The 19,178-nt window shown below is 46.1% G+C and overlaps 1 protein-coding gene across 1 annotated transcript in view; it reads left to right on the forward strand.

The window, feature by feature from the left end:
• MXD4 (MAX dimerization protein 4) overlaps positions 1–19,178 on the forward strand; it is a 336,017-nt gene that overhangs the window by 203,486 nt on the left and 113,353 nt on the right. The window contains exon 5 of the mRNA XM_069632124.1: positions 11,587–11,701. Within this exon, the coding sequence (XP_069488225.1) occupies positions 11,587–11,701 (115 nt within the window). The remainder of the gene's footprint in view (positions 1–11,586; positions 11,702–19,178) is intronic.

Consider the following 19,178-nt stretch of genomic DNA (forward strand, 5'->3'; position numbering starts at 1 on the left):
ATTTAATCCTGTTCCTGCGGAGATAGGTGCCCAGGCCTCTCACATTCCAAGTTATTACCTTAATGTGCATAGCCATCTTGGTTTCGGGATAGTTTCGGGAGACATTGCTTCTCCCAGCAGTCGTTTCAAACTCCCAACGCTCGGGGGCTCCCGAGCCTTCCAGTCCTCTCCAGGTCTTTCGGTTCGGGCGATGTGTAGGTGTGTTGCCTACACCATTTCGGTTAGAGGGGGGTCATCGACAGTCTGTGATTGGGCTTCCAATTCCCTGCCCAGTCGTGTTGTTTCTTTGATGCGGCATTGGATTCGGTCACGATATTTAATTGCACATCCGGTACCTGTTCACATAATTATCTCCTGCTGCTTTTCGCCAATTCCTCAGTGTCTTCCGCAAGGTTATTGTGTTCGAGCCATAGGTTTGCTGCAACCGGGGTCTCTAGGAAAATGGCCTTTCCCTTATAGATTATTTTGAGTCTTGCTGGATACAGCAGCATATATTTAAGGTTAAGTTTCCGCAGCCTGGCCTTTACAGGAATAAGAGTTTCTAGCTCGCTGCACCACGGGAGTATAGTCGGGGTACATGACTATTGATGCATCGTTTCTTTTAATCTCACCACCCTCTCTCGAGAACCTCAGTATTGTCTCTCAGACTCTGAAGTTCAGTATTTTCGCAATCATTGGTCTTGGGTAATACCCGGGGGGTGGTCGCTTCTGGAGGGATCTATGGGCTCGCTCAACGGAGAACCCCTGGGTGAGATTGCCTGCTCCGATTTCTTGTAACAGCAGTGTTTCTATGAACTCCGTGGGGTCAGCACCCTCCATGTCTTCCGGAATTCCCAGGATTCGGACATTTTTTCATCGGGCTCGACCTTCCGCGTCTTCAGAACGTGCTTCTAATCGAGCCACTGTTGTTTCCAGCTCTTTAACTTTTGCCTTTAGCTCTTGTGTGGTCTCTGTAGTTTCCTGTAGGGTAGCTTCCGTGTTAGTGACTCTTTCGGCCAGGTTACGGGCATCCTGCCTTATTAGTTGCATGTCCGATTTTATTTCTCCTCTCATATCCTCAACAGATGTTCTCAGTGCTGCAATCGCCTGAAGGATCTGGGAGTCATGAGGGTCAACTGCCGGGGTTGGTGGCTCGACCATGCTGTTCTCTTCCTGTGGCGTCTGTGGCTTTGGCTGGGTTGTGGTGAATGAGTCCATCGTTACTGTTCTGGACCTATTTTTGGGGGGAGACATTGAACCACAAAGGGGTTCCAGTTTCCGTGCAGCGTGATGCTAGCTCTAGATTTTGCGGTCTGTAGCTTTAGTTAGTTTTGGGGAGCCCACTTCTGGGGGTCACTGCGGCCGTGGGACCGGATCCTGCTTTGATCCGTTTTCTCTACGGCTGACCGTATATGGTGGTCAGGCGTAGCTGTGGTGTAGTTAATGGCGCAGTGCCCAGTTCCCTGTCCGTGGGTTGCGCAAGGCGGTTGGCCTCCCCTGTCCCATGGATGTTAAAGTGGAGCAGTGTGCTCCTATGTGGGGGGTAGCCACTTCGCTTTAGATCAGGTGGGCCCACGGGTATTGTCTGGTTCGAGTTCCCAGGTGCGTATGCTTCGTGGATGCTGTCCCCACCTCTGCGGAGGTCCCCGGCCGCTCGGAATGGCCCCGTGTGTGAATCATCCTCTTCGGTCCTCAGGCAGGTCCCCTGCGTATCATGTGCCAGGAGAAATCTTCCTCGAGCGGACTACAGCGGGGCTCGCGAGTCTCCAGCGTGGTCCCTCCTCCGTGCCAGAGAGAGCCGCCTCGGGGAGCCGGCGCCCGCTCCGGAAGGGCTGGCAGGGAAAGCGATCAGCAGTGGCCTGTGTTGCACGGCTTCTTCGTCTGGGTCCCGCTGCCGCCTGCTGCTCTCAGGTCGTCGCGAGTATTCCCCTTCTTTCTCGCCTCAGGATGGATCAGCGGGAGCCCAATGGGGGTGTCTTTCTTGTCTGCGGCGGAGACGAGTCGCTGTGGCAATCTGAGGAGGTCTGTTTCCTCGCTCTGGCCCCGCAGCTCTCAGTGGGTTTCCCCGCTACGGGCTGCTTGATGTGGCCGCCATATTGGATGCCGCAGGGGGGAGTTTTAGGGCGCCTCGTTTCTGGCGTTGCCGGCGCCGATTTTTCGCCCTGTTTTGGTCGAGTGTGCCTAAAAGGTTCTTCTGTGGCTCTGTTTAGTTTCAGCTCCGGAGCCTTAGTATTTAGCCGGAATTACTTATGTTTCAGGAACATGGGCAGGAGCTCCGCGAAAAGCCGACTACACTGCATGCGCGCTGGCCACGCCCCCCTCTCGTTTTCCCCATTACCTGCTGTGTTCAGGCATAACGTCACTGGGTGTATTATTCGGGTGCGACCTTCTCTTCGATTTGTCATATTGGCCTATCATGTTTCCTCTGCTGCTTTTCCTTCGTTTTCCGGGACAAGCGGTTTCCCCGATGCCTCGTATGACGGTAGGTTCCTCGGTTGATTCTAGCGGAGTGGTGTTGGTGTTGTTCATGGGACCTCTGGTCCACCACGGTTCTGTTGTGGTCACTCCACCACTCGACTCTCTCTCGGGATAAGGACGCTCTGTATCAGATTCTCTCCTCTCTCTGGTTTCCTGACGCTATACTTCTGGTTCTGCAGTTTGCTTCCTCTCAATTACAAGACACTGTGCATCCAGATTATACTCTGTGTAAACCAGCGAGCGGCTTTGTAACTCACAGGCTTCCTCGGTTTCTCCAGTCTCCTTCCCTTTCTTTTATTACACAGTTGTGGGACTTCCCCGGCGCAGTCTCATATGCCTTTCTCTCTGTTTGTTCTGCCTTCTGTACTCCTTCAGAGATATTTCTCCTCGTCTCAGTAAAAGATAATTTTTCCTTCAAAGGAGTAATCACAGTTTCTTGATGACAGTAACACATTTTTGTATGTTTTTTATACGTTTCTTTACAGGAAGTTTTTGAAGAGGTACTGCTGGCAGGTTTCTTAGGGAGTTCCTGACAGGAATGGGGAGTCCTTGTCCCCAAAGGGGAATCTTTCCCTGTGAGGTCCAGCTTGCCTCAAACCCTAGGGAATGTGTTGCGTGCCGGCTCACCTCCCTAGCCTCATGCGAAGAGAGAAGGAGAAGGGACTGATTCCTGTGATTCTTGACAGTTCTTAAAATGCATTCAAATGTTGATCAATACAGGAGGTAAGTAAATGAATGCAGAAAGAATGGAAACAAGTCACAAGTGAATTTCCCTAACTTCAGCAGTCCAATCCCTAAGAAGAATGGTACCTTGTGCCTAAAATGTCACAGGAGCCACAATGCTTTCCCCCAGAATGTAGTCTATTTAGGTAACTTCTAATTTACTTGTGTTGGTGATAGTTCAAATAAGATTTTCAACAAGGTTTCTTAAGGTAAGTAATGTGTTCTTACCTTTCAGAAAATACTACCCAGGTGCGACAACCAAAAGGCAGTGGAATGGCAGACCTGGGCAACAAACTGACTTATGCCCAATGTTATCCTATGGAGGACAGGGTGGGGATACAGATGCTTTGCGTTTACTTACCCCACTAACTCTGATTTTCCCAGATGACTTGATGGGTTGACTAGTAGTCGCTGGAGGTTGGATTTTCCACTGTTGGTTTCAGTGAGAGGTGCACAGGAGCTGCGGGTGCAAGGATTCCTCTGGTCAGGTCCAGCTGCAAGAGGCACCCCCTGCCGATAAAGATATGCAGGATTCACAGATGCAGGCTTCTTCAGGACACTACATAGGATGGGGTAAGGCGAATTCCAGCGACGGTCTGCACACAGGTGATGGCAGGCATCCTTCCAGTCATGGTTGCAGAATCCTCCCTAGAACAGGATCCATTGATTCTGAGATGATGAAATTCAGGAGAAAGGTGAATTGTACCACAAGCTGGTGACTACCGAAGTTTCGAGAGAGTTGGTCATTCCACCAGATAGTCCAGGGACACTTTTGAAGGCTCAGGACAGCTGGATCCTCGAGAAGGCGTTGAGACTAGTTGGTCCTACGAGTCTAGGGGCTGAAGCAATGGTCAGGGTCTTCGGAGATCAGGTAGTAAACAGAGCTTCACCGGGCCATATACAGGAAGGGATACCAGGCCTCTTCAGGAGCCTTCTTCGGATGTTCAGTCGGCTGTTCGTCTTTGAGGGCTTCTTGGCTCCAACGCCATTACCAGATACGCAAATCTAGCATCCACAGGGCCCAACAGGAGCCACTATACCTACAGAACCTAATCAATCTCCACCAGGACCCCATAGGGGGCGCCGGACCGCAATCCCTAGCCTTGAAAAAGACCTATGGGTCGAAACACGTGTCGGCTGACCACATGGGGACATAAGAGCCCCCGGCTGTACCTTAAATAAGGGTGTACTCTAAAAACTTCAAAATCAATAAACAAACCCGTTTGCACAATCAAGCGCCAAAAACGCAACAAATCTGCGCGGAAAATAATTTTCTTGAAATCAATTGAAGCAAGATATCCAGGTTAAACCAACCAGCCCTTTTTCTTCTACCAATGAGATATGGGCTATGCCTCAACACTAACCTGTGATCTTGCAACCAAGACAACCCACAACATAATAAACTTTAAAAACTAGAGCTCAGCAAGATCATTTCCATCCTAGAGCCCACGATCCACAATCTCATACAGACATAAGCGGTAACCCTTAAAATTCCGTGGGTAACCCTTAAAAGTAATTGTGCAGATTTACCGCCAAACTTGCGATGAGGCTCATAGTGTCCTCCTGGCGATCAAACTCTACCTAACTTCCATGTTTTATCTTTTACAGAAATGTGAGATAGAGTGGAATATCTTCAATATCTCCAATTTGCCCCAGCGTTAATTTCTTGTAGCACAAAAAGATTTTGAAAAAAATAATCGAGCATATTAGTCACTTGTAATACCGACCAATTTCAACGTAACTGCACTGATTATGGCCAAGTCTTCACCAGGGTGAACCAAATTGTCCTATTATGACATAATGGACACTCTCGAATTTTGATGCCATATTATTGTTTTGTATCCAGAAGACATTTTATACTAGTTATACTTAAAATACAAGTGGATGATGAAACAATTAAAACTCCATCGCTGAAACTGCACAGGGTAGCATTACTAAAAGTTTTTGGTGGGCGGGCTTCGCTGATAGCAGCCCACTAGCTTGAGCCTAGGTAGGCTCCAGTGAAACAAGGGACTTTGGGAGGGTTTAAAGCAGTTACCTGCAAAGCCTGCACCCCACAAGGGCATGGGTGCTAAACGTGTTTGTAATTCAGGCGGTCTTCTACCTTGCTCAAGGCTTCTTTTCAGGAAGTTTGTAGGGGCATGCCACCGAACTTTGCCAGTCACAGAATCCTTACCTTAATCATAAATATATAGATGATACATTCCCTCAGACTTTCTTTGCACCAGGAGTTTCCTAAGTAACACTTATCGAGGCAACACCTGAAACATGTTGGATGAGTTGTCTTTTCAGGTGTGTACTTCATTATATTAAAATTCCTCAAACTCTAGATCTGTTCAATTAAGAGATATTTCGTTTTTAGAATTGATTTTCCACCTTATTTTAAAGTTGTTTGCACTCGTATAATGCTACACAGTGACTTTAAGAATGTCTTAATGTACTCCCCTATGCAACGACTACCCTCATTGGGAAGCAGGGTACATGATTCCTATAGTTTTGGAATGGTTACCCATTCTGGGGTCCTTTTTGTGCCATTTGCCTATAGATATAGGAAGAAAACCAGATCACACAGCATTTTAGCACTTATTGTTGGCGAGGTTAATTTAGCATTGCAAATCTTCCTCAACCAAGTGCAACGCAAACAGTACCTGGTAGAAACTTAAACCCGCACACTTATCTGAATAAGCGGGGGGCAGTGAACTCCTGACTCCTGCAAGATGGCCTTATTCGTATTTCTCATTCCTTGTTTAGGTAGTAGGAATGAACTGAACCCCATTTCAATGTGAAGGGCCCTGCATTAATTCGATCTGAGAACAGTAAACTTGAGAAAATACATTGGCGTACCATTTTAAGTTTTTCCTCTGCAAAACAATCAGTTTGGATAGTGGTATGTTTCTGGCGTTCTGATTTGCTGAAATGTGAACATTCACTATGTGACATGGCTGCAATGTGTTGCTTATGCTGCCATTTTAATGAAAGAGGGCCAGATCTCTGGAGCTTGGTGAAAAGCTAATTTTTACTGTTGTCTTCGCTAAGTTCTGGAGACAATTTTAAAAGACAGACTCATTTTTACTGGGAGTACTATTGGGCGAGTGTTTCTGGCGTGGCCTAGTTTCACAGGTACAATAATTTTTCTTTTATAACGCGTTTAATGCCAGATATTGGTTTCTAAGCGTGGGATTGGGATTCGAACCTGTGTTACGCTGTGTTTTCTTGCTTCCAGGACAAAGGTGTTGCCCCTGGGGATAGTCCTATTGTGGTGAAAGGCAGTAAAGAGTGAGTGGCTGGGCTTCTGTTGGCCATTAAGAAACAGAGGTTTGCCTGCAGCTTTTTTGCAGAGAATGCTGTGAAGGAGCATCTATCAGTGGATGGTGGCACATGGTGTCCATGGTTCTCTAGACTAGGCAAGTGAAGTGGAGGGGCATAATGGTGATCTAAGTCAATGAGGTTGAGACAATTCTGAGTGAGACATTTCAGGATCAGATCAGGTTGTGTCTCATTGTCCACTGGAAGGGCAGGGATGGGCCTCCAAGGGGGCAGAAGTTCACCGGGGAGACAAGAACAAGCGGCCAAATCTATGCGTGTATTGGAAGGCAATGTGACCGAGGGGACCTGAGTGGGGCAAGGGTAGAGGAGGGTCCCGAAGGCCATGTGCTGACTCTGAGGGCAAGTGATGGCAGAGAGGCCATTTGGAACACAGCAGCACCAGGCCTCCTTGAGGGCAGTGATCCAATGCTCCTATACGGAGAAGACGGCAAGCAGTATTTATGGGAATACCCAAGCTTGTACTTGTTACCTTAACTGCAAAATGGTGGTTTTGCACATACCACCAGCCGTAATTGCATGGGGAAAAAATGAACGAGATGAGTTGAACACAACTGTTATTGAAGGCTCTGCTAAAATCAATGATAACTTCAGGCAACATTATTTTATTTATTTAAGTGTGGAACCGTCGGATACCTACAGCTGGAGTGTCTGTGATGCATAGCTGAACGCACAGTATTTCCTGTAGAATGGCGAGTGTGTAGCCACTGACTCATTTACACCATACTTCAGACATGTTAAGGCTTGTTCTGTTAGCGGCGACGTCTCAAGTGCTTTCGGCCTTTGCCACAATAATGCATGTCACAGGGAAACCCCGTGATGTTCGGTAACTAATTGCTGTGGTAGGTTTCCATTTAAGCTTGTGAAACTGTTCCTTTATAGTGTTGGTAATAAATCAGAATGATGTAACGTTGGACTAAAATATGTCATGGCGTATGCTGTATTTAAAAGAGGATTTGGTTAAATTCTATTATTCTTAGTTCTATATGAAGCCAAAAATGTTCAGTGAAAGAAAGTGCTATACTGTAGGAAAAGGTGTACAGAAATGTGAAGGGTTACAAGCACCTTCAGACAAGTCAATGGTATGAAAGGTGCCCACCTCGTCGTGGCCGTTTCACCTGCTTTTTCGCTGCGTTTGTTTGGGCGAGTGGAGGGTTGCAGAGTAACATTTTAAAGTGATTTTGGGCTCGTGGAGCGATGGTGCCACCTACAATATTGCACTATGGAAGGTGGGGCCAGCATTCACGGAAGTTAAAAAGAGGCAATTGGAAAAAGGAGAAAATTGCAAATGTGTCTAATTCCCACTGTCACTAGTATGGGGAAGCAAATATTTCAGACAATGGCCATGCGGCACTTGCAGGGGCCAGTAGACTTCGCGCAGTAACCACGTGCTGTGAATGTGTGGTGTGATTAGTGCTTGCCTTTTAAGGTTGGAAAATGAAACTGCTTCTCGTTTACCATGGAATCCCTCTTTTGCATGCGGCACAGGGGAAAGTAGACATATGTGGATGGAACTCATTGTACCCCCCAGGGCCACCTTTGCCGTCATGCACCATTAAATCAAGTTCATGCTGAAGTGGCAACCTTACCTTTTTTATACTGGATACGGGTGACCCCATCCCTTCCCTCTCATTTTGGCACTAGATTTACATCTGGGTGCACGGTGTCAAAGGGGCCATTAGTTGAGGGTTGGGTGGATGGCCCCAAAACTCGAAAGGAGAGGAGCAGGACCACTGGAACCCAGGAGTCAGAGAAGGGGTTCCTAAATGCACAAAAGAGGAGATACCATGGGTGAAGGTAGGACACAACACACAGGAATAATTCTAAAAAGGGAGAAAAAAGCAGATCAAGAGAGACCTTAAAAAGAAAGCAAAGCCCTTGAGTATAGACCACAACAGAAACAAGAAATTAGGGCAAGCAGGCTTCTTGGCCTTGGACCTGATGGAAAAAAAACATGACTGGCAGATGCAGAGCACTCAGTGCTCTGAGCTGGGGCACTTGCCTGCTTTATACCTGCACACTCTATTAAAGGTCCCCGAAACCAGAAGGGACTTGGCATGTGTACATTGCCATAAGTGCCGCCAGCCCAGCAGATAAGGGCTGTATCAGCCACTTTTACTCCCTAAAAATAGGCAAATACTCCCAAAAAAATTAAAAATAGGGAGTAAAAGTACTCCCAAACAAAAAATAGGCAACAGACATGTAGAACCTTGTGCCCCTGCTTTCACCCACACAGCTCAATGGATGTGTTTGGCTCACTAGTGCACATAGCGCCACAGGAAGAAACTGTTATTATTGCTGCCTTTTCAGAAGAAGTAAACAATCTTTTAATGTGTATGAATAATGAAGTGAAAAGAAATGATGATTACACTTATTTTCCATTTTTCAGTTAAAAACATGTTTTGGTTAATCACATATAAAATACTCCCATTGGGAATTGGACTTACATTTTTACTCCCATAAAAATAATGTTACTCCCAACTTTAAAAAATAGGGAGTAAATTACTCTCACTTCCAAATCTTCTCTGGAGCACTGGGTGCCACCATCTTGGTGGGGGTCGCACAGTGGCCTGAACATTTTGGGCAGAACCCACAGGGGACTAGCTGTGGTCCATTCCCTGCCTGAGTTCTCCAGTCCCTGGGGGGACTGAGCCGCTGCGAGGGTGCGAGAAAGCAACCGCCACCAGTGCAGGGACTATGGCAAGTGACGTACGGTCAAGACAAGTTGATGATCGAGCTCCGGTAAAGCTTATCACAATACCCAGTGCTTGCCCATTCTGTTCTCCCTACTGATATTGAACTGTCAGTGGTTTTACTTTAACTGTTTTAAGTTCTTTTATGTTAATGATGTTCCTAAATTTCGCCATTGGTATGACGGTGCAGTGTTTATTAAGTATAGACAGTTTATATCTGACCGCTGAGGTGTGGCATGCAGACTTTCTTTAGGTCTAAATACATGTCCCAACAAAACCTTGAAAACGAATGCCTCTATAAACCATTGTTGCAGTGCGAATACAACTTGCATACCGTTAAATGCACAGAGAATTGCTGCAGCTGCATTGACTTTTTAGGGAGTGCTTAATGCAAGGCAATTGGCATTTCTGTTGCAGACTGCAAAACGGTCAGGTGTCTCAATTAAAATGTTCTGACCAGGTGATAACTGGAAGTTATATAATATCACTAGATGTTGTCAATTGTTAGAAGTGCCCAGCAATGATAAGAGGCACACCTCCACCCCATGTTGTAATGTGGCTCAGTGTTATGCAAGGCCTCTTGTAAAGGGGCATTGGTGTTTCACAACTTGCCCTAGAATGCGTCCCAAAAGGGGTCCTATTGGATCACTACCATTTAAAGACCCTCTTAGCTAACTTCATTATAGAGTGCTACATTTCAGCCAGTTGAAAGGGGCATCTCAATAGAAGGTAAGAGTAATAATAGCCAAGGGCTTGCACAACGAGTCGCTAAAGAGGTTTTTGTGCAGAGAGGACATAGGCCATACAGCTTCTGATGGACACTTCTAGTTGGTCATTACTCTTTTGCCTATGGTTGGTCCCTTCTGTAGTGTACGAGCTTTAAAATGGTGTGATGAAAGTTTTGCAAACTAGAGGATTTCTAAATGATTCAGGATTATCAGCCCAAGCAGTGCCATCCATCGCTTTGGTTTTCTTCTCACATAACAATACTTCGATAATATTGAAATTTTAAAACATTTTTCTAAATGTGAATGTAATGGTAGTTTTGCTTTGCTGTATTCAGAGAGACATGAATTTAGCAAGAGGAGGCTCTTTAGAAAAGATGATGTGGAAGTGTTGTAAGCAACTGGTTACTAAGCCATGGAATTGTGGGATCTGAGCATGAAAATCAAATGAGAGAGAGAATACAAACTGAATCCAGATTAGTAAATATATCACAAAAACGAGTAGAAGTCCTGAATTCTGGAGCCAAATCAACAAAGGTTTCAGCGATGGGAACCAAGAGGACAACCATCTTTAAGGTGAGTGTAACTAGAAGTTGATTTTACTATAGGAAAACCAGACTAAAAAAAGCATGGCCATAGAGAAAGGGCTATTCAATAATCTATGCTGCATTTCTATATTTCTTTCTAGATCATGTATTTCATGAGCAATTGAAAAGAAGCCTCTGAGCCTATACCATTGGCTCCCTCTGCTCACTTTCATTGGTTATGAAATCAGCAATCACTAAAAGGTTCCATCTCCTAATCTGCTTGCCTAAAGCTGTCTTGCCTAAGTGCGCAGTACAAGTATTGAAGAGCTGCTTGCCCTGTTGGTCCTCCCCAGCCTCGCCATGAAAGCATCCTTTGAAGTGCATTTGTATCACTGCAGCTTCACTGACAAAAGACAGGATTGAGCTACAACAAGCAGAAGGCATAAAGGATGGCAACATTTTATTTGAAGCCTCTCCACTCAGTGAGTTTATACAAATTGAAAAAGGGTCTTGGAGAGATCATACTGTCTCTGGTCTAGCTTCCTGACTGGATATCATTATGATATATTGTGCCTAATATATGTTGGGGTTCCTAGTTTCATTCAAATGTAGTAAATGTGGTACATGCTACTAATTCAGTGTTTATGTAGGTAAAGAGTGAAAGTAACCCCAGCAAAATTGATTGGAGTGTGCTTGTGTCTCTGGACGGGGGCTAAATGGAGCTTGCCACATAGAAGTCACTTCCATGCATGTGTTCAACTGGCACAGGGGTCTGAAATCTTTGGTTTCCCAGATGTTTTGGACTACAAATCCCATCAGCTCTTGCCAGCATATTCAGCATATTCAATGGGCAGGGATCACAATAACTGGAGAGACACAGGTTACAGACCCCTGAACTGCAGAAGGCTCAGGGTTCTTATAACTCTCTGGCTTTGGTGTATCTTGCCATTTACAGCTCTCCACGGCTTAGGTATTGCAATGTGTACTGATTTTAAAATGAATGGGCGTACACCACTAAAATTAAAAGGTAGTTTTTTTTAGCGAGTGTGAATCCATTGTATGAATTTTAGCAGATCATAGTTCCTTCTCTTTTTTTGACACATTTACTACAAACTATTTTCATTTTCATTGTTACAGACGAGCCAAGCTCCGGCTATATTTGGAGCAGTTGAAGCAGCTTGTGCCTCTTGGACCAGATAGCACTAGACATACCACTCTAAGTCTCTTAAAAAGAGCAAAAATGCACATTAAGGTAAGCCAATAATATATTGAGAACTAAATCTAATAATACAAAACAAGCCAACTGCAGACTAAATACTTGACTTTAGTTTGTGTCTTTATAAAGCTAATTAAGTTGACTTAATTGATTACAATGGTGTTCGAATCAGCAATGTATTGGGTATGTGCAGCTAGCAGTACTGGTTCTATGTCATTAGTGTGATCTCCTTTCCTGACAAACGCACCCTCATGACCCCTTCTTTAAGAATTATATCTTTTCCTATAAACTGGGCCTTTTTTGTGTCACCTCTGAGCCTGTCCCCCTTCTTTGACTTCTTTTCTACCAGCCCCTTAGTTCTTTCACCCTCTTGTGGTTCCAATCACTCTCTCCCCCTGCTCTTCTCAAGTGTGTGTTTTTTCAATGCCCCACCGTAAGGTTCCACCTTACTGCTCTCTTCTCACCCCCCTCCCTCTGGCTTTCGGCGCTGCATGGCTCCCTGTCCTTCTATCTCCTTCGAAATGGCTTCAAGGCATGCACCTCTCCATTCTGGTACATTTCAGGGCACGTCCCCTCTTAAACCCCAGGCGCCTCCCCTCTCTGCCTGTCACTCTCCAGATGTTGTTCTGCAGCTCCTAATGTTATCTTAGGAATGTCCTAGCATGGTGTCATGTTCCCTTTCTGTTAGGGGTGAACCTCTTGTTGCCTCACTGTCTCACCCACTCCTTCTTCATGCTTCCCCCCCTTCGACAACCCCCCCAGCCGTACATCTGTTCCGATTTCTGTTATCACTAATGTTTCAGCAAGTCTTCTGATGAACTGAATCTATTGTTGGGTTTGCTCTTTTCCGTGAACCATGCCATTTATCACAATTTAATCAGTAATGTGAAGGGAAGCGAGCAATCGACCCAAGCTGTCACTTCAAACTGACAGGTTATTTGTCCATGCTTGTTCTCAGTAGATGGACAACCACAATGTTGTCAAGTAAGTATGGGGTTTCACCCTAAGTTACAAGGGTAACCCAGAAGTCGACCCCTTGCTCTCTGTGCCCAGAGAAACACAGCTTGATCTTACTTTCAATGTCCCACAAGGCAGAAACACACGTCTGCGTCCCACTGTTGCTAGTTTTGTTCAGAGGAGAATTGCCTAGCTGGTTTGTCCTTATGGCTGGGACCAGACTGACTTGCAAATGGAAATGTCTCCTCGGTGAACATTACAGTGAGCTAAAGCATGGTTGTAGACCTTCGTCCTGAGTGAGAATCATTCCAGAGCACAGGTTATTTGTCCATGTTAGTTCTCAGTAGAGCACCTCCCACAATTTTGGCAAGGTTGACTTTTAGTTTTTGTTGAATCTACTGTGGATGTGTTAAATTGGATGTGTCAAGGTGGAAGTGAGTTTCGGTAGGCCCGGGAGTGAAATTCAGCAGGCTGAGATCAAAGGAAGGCAAGGCAGCTTGTGTGGGATTCAAGGAAGGTGAAGCAGTTAGTATGGGAACTTCAGACATGCCAGTAATGAGGATGGTAGAGAACGTTCGATGTTATAGGCAGGCGAGCGACATGCAGGTAAATGGGGGAAATCTTCAAAGGAATGCCAAATTTTAGGTACATGGGGGAAATCTTCAAAGGAATGCCAAATTTTAGGTACATGGGGGAAATCTTCAAAGGAATGCTAAATGTTATAGTTCGGACTGGCCTCTTTTCCGAGTACTTAGCCTAAAAATACTACCAACACCTCCACTTTCTTAATTTTTGTGATGCATTTAATGTTTCCCTTTACTACAGTTAAATAATGTGTTAGATTGGTCACAAGAAGAAATTCGTTGTACTGGTTTCCGGTGCACATGATTGACAGTACAGACAGTAATTTCATAGATTAAGCTATGTTGGATTTTCTCAGTGGTTAGAGTCATAATTAATTTTGATAACTTCACCACTGACAATACCTGCAGCACTTTAAGGGTCAACATCAATTATTATGTGAGAAGCAGTACAGCCAGGAAAGCTTACTTACACATTAGCGAAGAAAGCACCAGATTCTGCTGTTGGTCAGTAAACTAGATGTTGTGGGTTTATCTGGCGAAGCCATAATTGAGACTTGCTCTGAACTTTATTGCAAACTGTACATCCCTATCAAACCTCGATTTGAAGATAAACAACTAAAGCCTTTCCTTGGAAGTTGATGAAAACGAGATGGAAGACCGAATGTAAAACATAGTCACAAGCAGAATTCTGCAAGGCAACAAATGATTTAAACATGGCAAAGTATCCAGTTCGTATTACCATGGAGTTGATGCTACATTCCAAGCATACTCTTGCCTCCATATGTCTTGTGTTTGCTTAAACTCTATCCCTTGTTGGGGGGGCGCTGTTGCGCATGCAGTGAGATGTTCCTTGCCGCGTGAGCTCTTGCGACGATCTGGGCCATTTGATCCTTAACTCTGCTACTAAGTCCTGGTTTTGCTCGAGCTCTTGAGGAATTATGCCCGATACTTCCCACGACATGCTGTGAAAATTTGGGAGAGATCCATGGCGGAACGACAGAGAAACGTCGAGTGACTCGAACACTCACGCATTGTTCATTACGTGACATGGGGAGGCTCTGAACCGGCGTGCACCCGTCACCGGATCAAGAGGCTGCCCGAGAGGCGACACCACCCATGGTCAGATGCATTGAGAAGCAGATAAGCGCCTGGCTTGTGGCTGGACCCGGTCCCCTACGGTGATCGCAGGCGAGTTAGCCGCACTCGCGAAGGGGTGCAGGGCAACGGAGGTCCCCAGCCAGGGTGCCCACAGAGTCCAAACATCTCCCTGAGCGAAGGCAATTAAATCTCAGGACAGCTTGCACACTCAGGGAACCAACGGTCCCTGCCCTGGACAGACGGCAGCCGTGTGGAGCCCTGGAGAGAATCCTGCAATATATACGTGAAATTGCCTATGTATCCAGTAGCACGCCAATGTGACATGAAGTGCAGTCGCTCAAAACAGATGAATGCAGCAACGGGCAAACACTGCATGGTCCTTATGAGTGAACTCCTGTGCATGACCACCGCCAGTGACTATTAGTTACATATGTAAGGCAGATCACAAGATGTACTCTCATATTAACTCCTCGTGATCACCCACAGCACTGAAGTGAGGTGCCAGCGAAGCACCAACGGTAAGAGCGCAGCGAGATTCTGAATACCCTTTCATCGATACTGACACCTGGCCACTGGACCCACAGAGTGGACCCCCTGAGAGATTCTCTACTAGACCTAGCACTCGTATCATCCAGTGATGCAGGGCGAAGGGGTAGTTTGCTAACTGCAAACTACGTAAAGTGAATACGGGGCTGCGCCAGCTGCAATACTAATACCCCCTCAATGAAGCTTCACAGGTAACACCAAACGGTCCACATTCTGCCGCCTCAACAGTCTAACAGCACCGAATTACGCATAGCAAGATATCCACATTGCTCTGTTGGGCACACACAGAACCTCAAGAAAATTACTTTAGGAGATAGTGGACGATGCCAAAAGGACTAGGTCCTAAAAAAGGCAAAGGAGCAATAGATAAGTTTACCACTGCGACGAGGAAAGTACCTACGGAGGTCATGTCTTCAGGACAGGCACCACTGGCAGAATCTACCACCGTATCAGCGACCATAGAGCCGCAAGCAGTTTTAACGGCTATGCAACAAGGCTTCTCGACCCTAAATGATAAACTAGATGGGATCACAGCGAATGTGGCAACCATCAAAAATCAGCTGGAAAAAGCCACCAGCCGCATTACAGAGGCTGAGATCCGTATCAGCACCACTGCGGACGTATTGGAAGCACTACGAATTACGTTACGTTGACGACTATGGCGAAGGATTAAGGATCTGTGAAACTAAAATGTGAAGATTTAGAAGCCAGATCGCGTTGCAACAATATACCTATAATTGGAGTCACGGAGGAAGCTCTTAAGGGCCCCATGGAGCTCGCTGTAGAAACGCTTTTGAGAGACTTGCTGGTCACCCATGTTCGTTGTAGAACGGGGACAAAGAACGCTGGCACCACGACCCAAACCTGGAGCCTACCCCAGGCCCATCATTGCACGAATGATGAACTACAGAGATAAACGGAAGCTACGATGGGAAGCCAGCACCATCCGTATATTCCCAGACTACACGCTAGCGGTTCAACAAGAAAGGCGCTCCTTCATCCTTCATCTGGCATCAAGAAACTTCTACGAGAACGTCATATCACCTATGCGATGCTGTACCCCGCTAGGTTGCGTCTGCAGCACAACAACAAAACGTACTTCTTCACGTTTCCAAAAGAGGCGACGAGTTTCGTGGAGGCCAACATTCCACTACCGTTGCAGCAGCCGATGGATGACACCAACAACTTAACCAACGGAACACTGTGACAAGATCTACCATGTGATGCAGTAATGCCGGAACGGGAGAAGATGACAGACACTGGAGCAGCTTAATCCTGATTTCAGTTTTTGTTTTGTTGTTCTTTCTTCTTGTTGAAAGATACGATTCATTTATGTGGGAAACATGGGTAATTCCAAAGGTTTAATATGTGCCCTAGAAACGGATATCTACGAGACAAGCCGGAAGTGAATGAAGCCAACAGGCCTAAACCGTCGCAGCAGACACCCCCAGCTGCAGACGCACGCTATAGGATATTGGACGGGAGGGTGGTGAAAAGGTAAACATAGTTGATGTTCGGGGAACTATGAGGGTGGGGTAAGGGGGTGGGATGGGCAGGGTGGGGTTAAAAGTTCAAAAATCACAGGTACTGAAAATTGAAAAAGAGGTAATTAAACCTAGATACAGACATGTTGCACACCTCCTGAGGAGACTACACGATTATGGCTAAGGAAGACAAGGATAATATCACGCTATTGTGCTGGAATGTCTGTGGGTTAGGGTCCCCAATAAAGAGAAGGAAAATCATGGCTTACATTAATAGGCTGGGCCCCAGAGTAGTATTCCTTCAGGAAACTCACTTACTAGATCACCAGGCGGAGAGGTTGGCTCCCAGCTGGGGGCCACAGCATCACTACACGTCCTACTCAAGCCGGGCTGGAGGAGTGGTGATTTTGATACATAGATCCATCCCTTTCACGTGCCACAGTACAGCGATTGATCAGGAGGGCTGTTAGGTCCTGGTACATGGCAGTCTCAGAAAGAAGGAAGTACTACTTATGAACATATATGGCCCCAATGTAGACGACCCCGGTTTCTACTCTGCACTATTTGGAAAACTGGCTAAATACCCTACAGCTCATCTGATTTGTGGTGGCGATATTAACATCATTCTTGCACGCATCTAGATCGCACATCAAATCAACCAAGAGCTCTGACCAACGCTGCCCGTATGATACTAACCCACATGTCCGACCTATGCCTATGGGATGCATGGCGCACCCTACATGGCACAAAGCGGGCATACACGTACTATTCCTCGGTACATGATATGCACTCCAGGATAGATGTTTGGCTACTATCCCGTGATGTCCTAAGCTGGATCACTGACACACTGATACACCCTAGAACGTTCAACGACCATTCCGCCATCCAAAAAACATCCCAATCCCGGAGATGAAAATACATAGACCCCCGTGGAGATTCAAACCTACAGCACTGGCAGATCAAGTCTACAAAACAGCACTGGCCCAACATATTGAGGAGTACTTTGAACACAACGAAGGCTCGTGACGAGCCAGGCAGTATTGTGGCAGGCTTTCAAAGTGTGCATAAGAAGCTCAGCGATGTCAACGGAGTTTGGAGTGCTGAAAGACATTTGCAGAGAGCTGCAGTGGCGTGAAAGGGATATTGCCAGTATGCAAGAGAAATCTGCTCAAAACCCGTCCCCTCAATTGGGATTAGACATTAAATCCCAGGTGGAAGAATTTAGGAATGCAGCGGATCGCGAGGGCCGCTACTTTGACAGACCCGCAGCTGCAAGGCGATATGTAGAACGAAAACGTCCTGGCAGACACTTGGCAAGAATGGTAAGAGGCGAGCGAGGGCCCACGAGCATACCATGCATAACACGATTGGACGGGGTGGTGACCACAGAACTGGCAGAGATCGAGGAAACATTCTATGATTTTTATAAGCATCTGTACTCTCCCCAAAGCATAACCTCTGATCATGATCTAGATCAATACCTTGCCAAAATACCGACTATGCTTCTATCTTCCGCCGCCAGGGAAGCACTGGAAGGCCTGATCACTGTTGCTGAGATATCAGAGGCCATTAAGGCTCTGCCCAACGGAAAAGCACCAGGCTCTGATGGCCTTGACGCAGAATTCTACAAGGAGTTTGTTGGGCTCCTCGTCCCCAAACTGCACGCTTTCTGGACAGAAGCCCAAGAGAAGGGGGAACTACCCGAAACCACCAGGGAAGCTATCATTACCCTGTTACTTAAGCCAGGGAAGCTCCCCGAAGATTGTGGCTCGTATAGGCCACTTTCATTAATAAATACCGATGCCAAGATCTTCACCAAGATCCTGGCAGCCCGGATGACACCACTAATGCCTTATATGGTCCATGAGGACCAAGCAGGCTTCGTAACAGGCAGATCCACAGCAACAAATATTCAACTCTGTTACATAATACTAGCGCCAGTTCCGAAAGAATTGCAAGGGGTGGCGATAACATTGGACATGCAAAAGGCCTTTGACACGGTCTACTGGCCCTTCTTGTTCAGAGTCCTGCAAAATTATGGTTTTGGCGATAACTTCATAAAGTGATCAGGGTCCTGTCCACACACCCTTATGCTAGAATAAGCATCAACTGCGTCCTTTTGGAGGTGCTGGAACCGCTGGGAGGCACACGCCAGGGCTGTCCATTGACCCCCTACTATTCACACTTCTAATAGAACCACTGGCAGATCTACTCAGGGCTAGATATGGCAGATTAGGACTATTGCTAGAGGGCAGGGTGGAGATTATTAAAGGCATGGTCTAGTACAAAATGTTATTTAAAAAATAGATAGGCAACATAAAAAAAAATACTAGCATTCTCTTTTTTAAAACTTCCTAAGTAAAATTTTGAGCTATTCAAGCTCAAAATTCGCAAAAGCAAGCACATGGGCGCATCCATTTTGTGAAATGGATGCCCTCCTGTGCTGGCTTTTGCTTTTGCGGCACTAATGAAGGAAAAGCCAGCCAGCTGTAGTAAACAAAAGCTACTGCTGGGTGGCTTTCCCTTCATTAGTGCTGTACGCGGAGGACGGGGACCGGAGACCAGAGCAGGAAAGCTGCACCTGAATCTCGGTAAGTGCTATTTATTTTTTTTTAAAAATAAGCAATTGCTGCGGATTTTTTCTAAGTTTTCCGGGCTGGAGGAGCCCGGAAAACTTAGAAATAAAACCGCAGCTTTAAAAACGTTGTATTTATGTTTGCGGTCGCTTTTGAAGCGACCGCAAACATAAATACAACGTTATTGTGTTGGAAAACGCTGCGGTTTTTCTTTCCAAGTTTCTCAGGCTCCTCCGGCTCGGAGGAGCCTGAGAAACTCGGAAAGAAA

Source organism: Ambystoma mexicanum, chromosome 6q (genome assembly GCF_040938575.1).
Source record: "Ambystoma mexicanum isolate Mex_15411 chromosome 6q, UKY_AmexF1_1, whole genome shotgun sequence".
NCBI lineage: Eukaryota > Metazoa > Chordata > Amphibia > Caudata > Ambystomatidae > Ambystoma > Ambystoma mexicanum.